Source organism: Euleptes europaea, chromosome 8 (genome assembly GCF_029931775.1).
Source record: "Euleptes europaea isolate rEulEur1 chromosome 8, rEulEur1.hap1, whole genome shotgun sequence".
In the NCBI taxonomy this organism is placed as follows: domain Eukaryota; kingdom Metazoa; phylum Chordata; class Lepidosauria; order Squamata; family Sphaerodactylidae; genus Euleptes; species Euleptes europaea.
Genome location: NC_079319.1, coordinates 53157690 through 53168569, shown reverse-complemented (window position 1 = coordinate 53168569; position 10880 = coordinate 53157690). Strand labels below are relative to the sequence as shown.

Genomic DNA, 10880 nt, shown 5'->3' with positions numbered 1-10880 from the left:
CTGTTGAACAGTAGCAAGTGGTTGGACCTGGATGAGTCATGCAAGTCACATGGTAGCAAAACAGTCAGTAGTTGCTGCTGGCCCCTGCCCCAATGAGTCCTCTCTCAAAGACCAAAACAGCCTTGGAAATGGCTCTGCCTTTGCCTCTGCCTTTTACTGTCAGCATCCAAGGCTTGAAGGCTTGCAGTACTGTTGTAGTTGCTTAGCAATGGCTACAGAGGGCATTCATTTCTTAATGATACAGATACTTTTTCTACTATTTTGGGAGAATTGTAACCACCAATGTTTTTTGTTTTTAGATTTTAGATTTTTTTGCAAATCTAGAGCTTTACTTAGTTTTGTAGAAAGATCTGTCTTGGCTCCAATCACGGGATTAAAGTATCCACAGATGGGGCCATGTTCAAAATTAGATGCCTTTATGATGATGGCACTACGATGTGTACCAGTGGGATACTTTTGATTAACAGATGCTAGAGACAAAATAAAGGAGATAACTGTCACTCATTTCCAGTATGTGAACTTCCCAGGGTATTTAGTGGTCTCTGCTGGAACTGAAGTAAAGTAGATGTGCATGATTCAGCAAGGCAGTGTTATGTTGCTAGTAGTTTGAGAATGGGAGAGTCATTACAGGCAGCCAAGCCAAACTACTGCTCCTTTACTGCCCTGACTGCAGTAGGTATGGGACCAGCAGCACCAGTTCTACCCCTGCAGCTACAGAACCTGTATGATCTGCAGATGATGTTGCCCTCAGCCTCAGGTTTTAATTCTTTGCCCCCAAAGTAGCACGTTACTCTAATAGAAAGGTGGACAATGTCCTCAGAATAAACTTCATGCATCTGATTCAATGGACTCTAGGCTGTGAAAGCTTATACTATAATCAAATGGATAGTATGTCATTATAGAGTTATACTGTCATTATAGAGTTATACCTTGAAAAAACATGCTTTGAAAAATGACACGATTACCATGTTACAATAATTAATGCAAAGGTTTCAGGAAATCTACATAAATTCCTGGCAATGTTTTTACGTAAGCCATGAGTAATTAATTGGCTTACACAAAATCATCAAATGTTCAAGGGGGGTGGCAGTTTGGCTTTCTGAAACCAAGCAGAGATAGTTGTTTCACTTTTTATAATCCATACACATCTTTTTGATTTCACTTTGCCATACAGTTGTCCTGTGATAAAATATAACAAAGAATAGCACTTACTCAGAACACACATACTTTGTGTAATAATTTTAAAAGAGTAAATATAGAATGGAAGCTAATGTGTAATTGTGCAATGAAACTTCCAGTGTTGATAGCTGTTGCATACTAAATGGCAGCACAAACATTGAAATTCATTCTAGTCCAATGGAAGAAACACGTTGTCTACATTAAGGAAATTTTCCAGTGGCCTTTGGAATGAAGAAATATGGGATATGGGCGAGGAAGGGTTGGGGTGGTTACAACAAATCAGGAGACTCTACGTTGGATCCAACAAGTTATTCCACTATTGAAAAAAGGAGGAGAGTCTCCACTGAGTACCTGAAAAAGTCTATTGTGGAGATCATTGGGCCTGCATGGTCAAAAGTAGGGTTGCCAGGTCCCTCTTTGCTAAAAAACCTCCCGCTGGTGGCAGACCTGGCAACCCTACTCATCTATGATCTTTCTTATTGGCTAAACTGTATTTCGAACATCTTAGGAATCTTTCAAAATGGCTCTTAGGTTCAGTCTTTTTTCCCCTGGACTTTCCTGACTAAGCATTTACTTCACTCTTCTTCATTTGCTATTGCCATGCATTTTTACAACATATGCCTTCAGGGGTCATGCCTAATTTTATTCCCGTTCAATAACTGTAAATTTAGACTCATTTCAAATAATAAGGGAGAGTGGATCATTAAAATAAAACTTGGCAAATATACCGATTGTGGCCCTCTTTTTATTTATGGAAAACTAGTCAAAATCAGAAGCTTCAAACCATTTTGCTAATAGGTCCCAACCCAGTTTCATAAGGGATTTCTTTCTTTATCAGAGTCAAGACAACAGTTTAATCTCTGTATTTGTTTGCCTTACTGTAGTTTGGCAGCAAGGTTATATTTAAAGGCAAATATGGCTTGATTTCTGGGTAATTTTTTAAAAGTGAAACTTCTTCTATTAAACTATGTACTTGGACCACCCAGCCAATTCCACACACAGGCTGCTGAGTATGACCAGATGGTTTTGTACTTATAATTCAGACAAACGAGTCTCCAAGAGTTACGTATCATCTAAAGGCTGGGTAGACAGTACAAAAAAGGTCACTGTTTTCAGACTCCACTGAATCAAAATACAGTCAAAGGCAGTAAACTCCTAAAGAGAATTTTCAATGACTGTGTAGTGTGTGATTTTACCATTCTAATACAATATCCTGCCTGTGTTTGTTATGCAGACGACTTTGCGGAAGAGGAGGAAGTGCAGTCCTTTGGTTATAAGAGGTTTGGTAAGTTAGACTGAATCTTCACATTTCATTATTATCAAATTGACAAAAGAAAAGTCTGCAGTTATAACACAATGTATGCTTGTTATTGGAAAACTGCAAGGGGTGGGGTATTTGACTGAAAAAAAAGTATTCGGATATGATTGGAGCAGATGTGTCTTTTAGTTCATGGTTGGTTACAAGAATCTGTTTGTATCATTTCCTTATTTCCATCACTGTTCTTGGCAGTCCCTACAATTCAGTAGGAATGATCCCCTGCTGGCAATTGAGAGACAAACGCATAAAATCTCACATGTTAAAAGTTTCACCTTGTCTGCAGTACACCGGTGTCACTTCCTGATGTTTCTTCCCTTCACAACACTAGCAAGAAAAGAGACAATGAAACAGAAGATGACAAATTCCATGTGAGGGTTTGCACTGCTGTGATGTGCAACAGTAGCCTTCCTACTGGTGACAGTCCTGCTAGTTTATGTGCAGTGACTGGAAGGACTGACATGCATTGTAGCTCTTCCTTGTATTGTTGCATGCCTGGTAACACACACAGCTATTTAAACTACCAAAATGAAGCATGACTCATGATGCTTCATACAGACAGGGTCAATTCTGCAGAAAATACATGTCAAATCTTTTTGTTCTAAGTAAGTTTGAAACAACTGCTTTTCACTCAGAGATAGATTTGTGACAAAGAAGAGTTCTAAAAGCTAACAAGTGTAGGCCTGGACCTTCTGCAGGATTGTGGCTGCTGGGGCAGAGACAAACACACTGGGCAGGGTTTGTGGCAGCCACCCCTGCAGAAACAAAAAGAAAGGGAGAGCAGCAGCCGGGTGGGCAGCACGCGCACCAGCTGGGTCGTGGGCAGGCAGCTGCTTCCATGCCACGGTGGCACTCCTTCTGCCCATGCCCGCTCCCCATGTTTGTGCTGGGGGGGGGGGCCTCTCCGCCAGACTTCCCCAAGAGCCTGCCCTGGAGCTCGGGGGAAGGACGTTTTTCAGGGTAGAGTCACCAAATTCACAGCACAGCTGCAAGGGACTCTCCTTGCATGAATGCTGAAGCTTGGTAAAGTTTGGGACAGGGGGTTGCCGCCATCCTCCATAGGAAACTATTGTGAAGTTTGCAGTAGTTTTTCTTAGGTTTGCCTTAGATATGCCTTGTCTGTCCATGTTCCCAATCTCCAGATTTAAGTATCCACAGATGGAGCCATGTTGAGAATCAGATATCTTGATTTCCTGCCCTTTACTGTATTTGAAATAAAACCTCATGTTGCTTTTAGTGTTATATGGGTAAATTTAAAGTTTCTGTGAGGGGAAAGTTTGGCACACACAGCATGTCTGACCACAAAACTCTAAGGTTTTTATCAGCAGTAAAGCAGTGCATAAATGGACAGGGAAGTGCCAACCCTATTAATTCTCCTGGACTTATAGGCTGCTTTTGAGACCATCACTCATGATGTCTTTCTGGACTGCCTTTTGGGATTGGGACTGAGAGGCACTGTTTGGTGGTGTTTTCAGCACTGTCTTGAAGATAGGTTTCAGAGTGTAATGCTAAGGGACTGCTGCTCTTCCCCTTAGCCTTTGGCCTGCAAGGTCCTGGAAGGTTCTGTCTTGTCCCCCATGCTCTATCTTATACTTCCAGCAGATCCTAGGAGGCTATAGAAACTCTGAACTAGTGCCTGGAGGCAGTTTTGAGATGGATGGTGGCTAACAAACTTAAACTTAATCCTGACAAAATATAGATGTTACTAATAGGAGGAAGATTTTACCCAGGAATTGGGATATCTCCGGTTCTGGATGAGGTGATACTCCCCCTAAGGAGACGGTTTGTGGTCTGGTGGTGCTGTTGGACCCAGGCCTCCAGTTGGATAAACAGGTGGTGGTGGTGCTCAGGGGTGCCTATTACTAGCTTAGGCTGGTGAGCCAGCTGCGGCCCTTCCTGGGTAGGGAAGATCTTGCCGTATGTGGGGCTTTCCTTGAAGACTATCTGGAAGCTACAGTTGGTACAGAATGCTGTGGCAGAATGTTCATTGGAGTGGGTAGTAGGAACTGTATCACTCCAGTGTTGTACAGATGCTCCTAATTTGCTTCCAGGCTCAATTCAGGATGCTTTAAAGCATATATGGCTTGGGTCCAGCATACCTGAATTGTCACCTACTCCCATATAAACCTACCCAACCACTGCAGTCATCTTCAGAGGGCCTGTTTTGGGTGGCCCTATCATCTGAGGCTAGATGGGTGGCAATCCAAGACAGGACCTTTTTGGTTGTGGCATCAATACTTTAGGTCTCCCTCCCCAGGGAGATTCATCTATCTCCCTCTATCATTGTCTTCTTCCAGTGGGTGAAGGCTTTTTTTTGTATACCCCCAGTAACTGTTATTGGCTCTCTTCTCTGGTTATGTTATATGTATGCATGTATGTTTTTATTTCAATATTTCAATATTTTATATAGACCTTATTTTAAATAGTGTTTTGATGTTTTAGTAGTTTGATGGTTACCACCTTGGGGACAAATGTTTTAAATGTATTTTTAAAAATAAACTTAGGGATGGGAGAAGCTTTACCTGCTGAATGTTTCCCTACTCTAAAGCACAGCAGCAACCTTTAAGACAAATTAAGGGCATTTCTACAGTGCAACAAGAGAAATATGTTTCTGCAGTGAATACTGGATTCTTCCCCCACCCCACTGATCACTGCATATATGTCATCAGCATCATCTATTGCAAGGGGGAATGCTCACTAAATGTTTCTGAACTGTAAGGTGTGCTGATGTATGTATACATCTGCACAAATGAGCAAGAGCAGGTGCACAGTTGGGTCTAGGCAAAAGACTAGTAGAGTTAAAACAGAGGGAATAATATTGGCAGCCGTTACCCACAACTGGCCAGTAGCTGGCAAGGAACATTCTGCCCAAAATACATCCAAAATGCTCCACATAAGGAATTATTGTTAGCTACTTTGCTTTTGCTGATGTCAGTGGAGCTCACAGGATGAAGAGATCAGTATGTTGGCAATGGGGTCAGCGGGGAGGAGAAAGAAAGAAGGACTGTACTTGCTCCCTGCATATTTCATTTCACAGATTACCCCAGAGACTCCTCCTAGCTCTACATTTCTGTGTTTTTTGGAGGAGGAAAACAATCTTATATTTGGAAGAAGGGCTTTTAAAAACAATCTAAACAGTTACTTTTCCCTCCCTCAACACACAGGCACATCCCACATCCTCTGTCTGTGGGTTCAATATCTTATTAAACTCATTTGAAATACTGGATTGTGCTGCCACTCTCTGCAATAGCAAAAACCATAGTCTTGCTATGTTAAGCCAAAGAAGTATTAAGTAACAACCAGTGTGGACTCTGGCCTCCTTTTGAAGTGCTAGGAGAAATGTGTGCTAGCAATTTTATGTACTTGATTAAACAACAAAGAAGGCTACTGGGAGAAGTCACAGAGGTTAGGAGAAGTTCTCTGTCTAAGTTTTCTTCTTCTAAGGTAGCTTAGAAAATAGATTATTTGAAAGAGCCCATTGAAACCATGAGCGAGCAGAAGGGAGTAGGCTTGCCGCCAGCCTAGGAAATTCTAGAGCAGCGGTTCCCAAACTTTTGGGGCCACTGCCCCCTTGGTTCCACAAACTCAACCCCAGTGCCCCCTACCCTATAAAAAGCATTATTCAAAATAGGGGTTTGCATGACTCACTAAAGAACATAATAACAATAAAATTTCAAAACAGTAACAATTGTACATCTGTTCAAAATAACATTAAAACTTTTTAGTTGAAATTTATTCAACAAAACTGATGAACTTGATCCAATGGTTCCAGCTCTTCAAAATCTGGGGGGGAAATTCTGATAGTTTCCACCATATTTGCCAGCATGGTGCCATAGCTTGATCTACTGTAAATTAGTGAACAATACAGTTGAAGGGGCTCACCTCTAGTGGCCCCCCACCTGCCCACTTGCCTCTTAGTGCCCCCCTAGGTAATCCCACCACTCCACGGGGGGGGGGTACTGCCCACTTTGGGAACCACTGTTCTAGAGATTTGGGGGCAGTGACTCTGGAAGGGGGAATTTGGGGGAGAGATTTTACCTAGAATCTATGGCATATCATACAGTTTTCCCTTCGAAGCTGCCATTTGCGATTCTAAACTGAAATTTTTAAATTTTGGTTTTCATGTATTCTATGTATAATATCTATATTGTAAGCTGCCAAGCTCTATGAGGAAGAAAGGAAGTTTATACATGTTTTAAATATCAAGAAATAAAATTTTATCCAGGAGAACTGATCTCTGTAGTCTCAATATAAAAAGTGACATATGCTGTAAATTGTGTGTGTGTGTGTAAAATGCCATCAAGTCGCAGCCGACTTATGGCAACCCCTTTTTGGGGTTTTCATGGCAAGAGACTAACTAACAGAGGTGGTTTATCAGTGCCTTCCTCTGCACAGCAACCCTGGTATTGCTTGGTGGTCTCCCATCCAAATACTAACCAGGGCTGACCCTGCTTAGCTTCTGAGATCTGATGAGATCAGGCTAGTCTGGGCCATCCAGGCCTGTTGACGCACTAGCAACTTACCTCGCAAATCACCCGCATCCAATACACAAGAATCGAGACCGCCTTTAAATTCCTGTTCCCACCACGCCTCCTTTCCCCGCAGCACTTGAAAATCCCCAGACCGGCAAGCTTCCAGGCATGCCCAGTCGGCGCTCCAAGCAAGGACAGCAATTGGTTCAGCTTTAGTAAGGGAGGTGGGGGGAGTGCAGGGGTTGGCTGGCAGCAGGATTGAGGACGCATTGCATGTTCCCACTTCAAGGCACCGAGTATGGAGGACTCTTTATTTTTTTAACTCGCCTTATCAGCGGATCCTCTTACCGCGGAGAAACTGCGCTCTGGAGACGTCCTGGGAATCCTTCGGGTGAGTTGAAGTGGGAACATGCAAGGAAAGCCCGCAGAAGCCGGCGCCGCAAATGGTAAGTGCGGACACGGCCCAGGTCAAGACATGCTGTAAATTAGTAGGTAGCATATTTAAGACAAACCAAAAGAGTAGATGAATTTGTGCTAGTTTGATGTAGAAGCACCAGAAGCTATAATCTCCAGAAGCAGTCTCCGTTTTCCAAGGCACCATACCTCTGACATACCAGAGACTGGGATTGATTTTGCCAGCATGCCCTGCTTATGATCTCTCTCCTTGTGGCAGCTGGCTAGCCTCTGTCAGCAGACAGAAGAATGCTGAGCCAACCAGGGTAGCCGTTTTGAAGTTCTTAGGACTAGCAAGGCTTATGCTGCTTCTTCATTTTCAGTGGATGTTGTGAGTGTGGTAGAAAATTGCCAGAGTGTCTGCGGACTCTACTTTTCTTTACTCTGGTGTGCTGCGCTGACCGGACACATGAAAAATTGCAATTTCATATCATTCTTAGTCATGGAGTACCTTCTTTGAAGTCAGCTGCTCCAGTTAACCAACTAGAGATTTATATAGATTGTTTTCCTCCAGTAAATTGCCACCTATGCTAACCCCTTTCTCATTAAACAAATTCTGGAACCTTTTGTGTCCAAGGCTGCTCCCTTTTCCTTATTACAAGTGAAAATATTTGTGATATTGAAGGATTCTTTCTCTTTTAAATATATGATTAAGAGCTACTAGAAACTGAAATAATTCAGCTTGAGAAACAATATAGTATATAATCCTAAAATGAATGAGATAAATACCACATTAATTATTATGGAAAATATGTGCAATATGGGTGGGTGGGTGAATAGATGGATACTCTGTTATGCTGCAGGAGAGTTGTACTTCCCTGCTAACAATTCATAAGCAAAAATAACATAAATTCACACCCATCCAATTGGCTCTGCAGTGCAGAAATGTGTTTAGGATGCTGCATAAGTTATTCATCTCTTGTTAAGTTGTAGTTTGCCCTTTCTCTGTGTTCAGATAGGGTTGCCAGGTCCCCCTTCGCCACCGGTGGGAGCTTTGGGGGGCGGGGCTGGGGAGGGCCCCCAAAGCAGGGGATCCCCAGCTTTTTTGGGCGGGACACTCTAGCACTCTCACCCCAAAAACTCTAAAGAAATCATAGTGGCTTTTTGGGGAGAGTGCTAGAGCGTCCCCGTTGCAATGTGGTTTTTCCGAGGTAAACCTGGAAGTGATGTAAATATGCTGCCCATGGGATCACCAGAGAAACAAAGCAGCCTTACTTCTGTGTTTGGCCCAGTCAATTGGCAGGTAATTGCCCACCAGAACCAGGCATATAGTAAATCTAAGTTCAGAGCATTTCAGCTTTACAACAACCCAGAGAAGGGTACTTGAAGGACCACCCCCTCCCATACTGTCCAGCCTGCCAGCTAAGATCTTCCTCACCAACTCTGCTCTCTGTGTTCCTGCCTGCAGAAGTGAGAAATGGGGCTTTTTCAGCTGCAGCACCTTGACTGTGGAATGCCTTTCCCCTGGAGGATCACCTGGTACCCAAACTAGGTCCAAAATATTTCTTTTATCCAGAATTTTAATTAAGGGGTTGATTTTTTTAACATTGTTTTAATAGTGTGTTTTTAGCCTGAGAAATATTTAAGACTTATTTTAAGTTGCTCCATGTTTAATGTTTTATGCTCTGGCTGGGTTTTTAATGCTGAGTTTTAATTAATACTTTTAATGATGTTTTACGGTTTTATTGTGCTATATTTTAGAAGCTGCCTCGGCTGCCCAGTAAGCTTCATATCTGGACGGGTTATTTGATCCTCAGTTTCATGTGTCTTAGTCCAGTACTCTAGCAACAGACCAGCCTACCTTTGTCCTTCTGACACCATGCCATCTTGGCCTAATGCAGTGCTAGTGTTAGTGCTGTGCTTCATCTGGTGACAGTGGCTGTTTACTGCTAAGTGCAAATCATTGTGCTGTTTGATGGCAACATCACATCTTCCGTTGTCTTCAGATACCAGCACAGTACAGCTGTCATAACAGTGCATAGCCAGGGCTACTTGCAGCCTGGGAGGTCAGCCCAGCTCCTAGGAGGTTCCCATTTGGTTCCAGCAGATCAGTCCCAAGGACTCCTTCCTCTGATTAGGCACATCCTGATTCAAACTGAGACACAGGCAAATGGCTTTTTAACTCTCTTCTCTCCTGTGTGATCTATAGCAGATGCTCTGCCAGAGCCTCCCTTATGTGCAAGCCAAGACACAACAAAATAGGGTTGAACAGCTGACGGGTGCATAAAGGGAAGGCCCTGCCCAAGCATCTGTCACTGTTTACTTTGAGGAGGAGGAGGAGGAGCCTTTAACCGGTATCTTGGCTGGCATGTGATTGAATTGTGGGCAGAGCCATCTGCTCCAACAATGAAGGAGACAATTCCATCTCTTGCTCAACTAGGGGTGCTGATTACTTGGAGAAAAGAAATGTCCTGCCCTTTTAACAGAGGCTTATTTATAAGGTGAGGATAGTTACCTCCTTGCCATGAAAAGCTTCAGCTGCCTATTTCCACACATTAAGCCAATATTAAAGCCACAGGACATTTTTCTCCAGACCTTCTGGCAACTGTACTCACAGATAATGTTTGCAAATTTATTTGCTAGGCGCAAAGCTCACAAGGCACTGTGACCTAGGCCTTTACAGACCTTCACCTTTCCTTGAATGTTTCTTACCTGATAAACAATCATTAGCCTGTTCATGACAACAGCAAGTCAAGGGGATGGTTGATTAATTGATTTAAAATATTGATATCATGCCTTTCCACAATACCCAAAACAGCTTACAAAATACAAATGCATACAGTTAAAAACACAGCTAAAACACATTAAACTGCATGTATCAAGTTAATTACAGTCAGTGGCGGACCTACATTTTTGGGGCCCTGAAGCCTGAACTGTTATGAGGGTCCCTTCGCAACCAGCAACAATAGGGCAACATCCAACAAGGTCCAAAGGGCCTGGCTGCCCTTGCAAGGACCTTGAGGCCCAAATGGTGGAGAACAGAGTGGTGGGGTGCTTGAAAATGGGCCATACAGTGATGAAATTAAACTATAAAACTATTAAGCCTTGCACCAACGAAGGATTTGAGGATCCAGCTGCCAAAATGTAGGCTACGAATAGATTCTGGCAAGCTCAGAGAGCCCTTACAGCTGGGGGTTCAGGCTCTACAAGCCCCCGAGAAAATTTTGAAATTTAACCAATTACATTTTGAGGCCATATGAAATGGGTATTAGAGCATATTCTAAAGTCAATATTAAGTACTTCAACCCATTGGCTTATGATTCTGTCACTAAAAATCTCCATCGATTTTGTTGAGAAATTCACTCATTAAAAAAAAGTTGCTTCAGGGGGCCCCTCTGGGATTAGAGGCCCTGAAGCTTAAGCTTCATTAGTTTCACAGTAGATCCGCCTCTGATTACAGTTCCAGCAACATTTAGCACTACCAGCTGCCAATCAGAGACCTTTGTTAGTTACTTCTGCCA

The 10880-nt window shown here is 42.9% G+C and overlaps 1 protein-coding gene across 1 annotated transcript in view; it reads left to right on the top strand.

The window, feature by feature from the left end:
* Positions 1-612: 612 nt before the first annotated feature.
* COLEC12 (collectin subfamily member 12) overlaps positions 613-10880 on the top strand; it is a 99626-nt gene continuing 89358 nt past the window's right edge. Inside the window, exons 1-2 of the mRNA XM_056854933.1 lie at positions 613-676; positions 2414-2464. Coding sequence (XP_056710911.1) covers positions 613-676; positions 2414-2464 — 115 coding nt within the window. The remainder of the gene's footprint in view (positions 677-2413; positions 2465-10880) is intronic.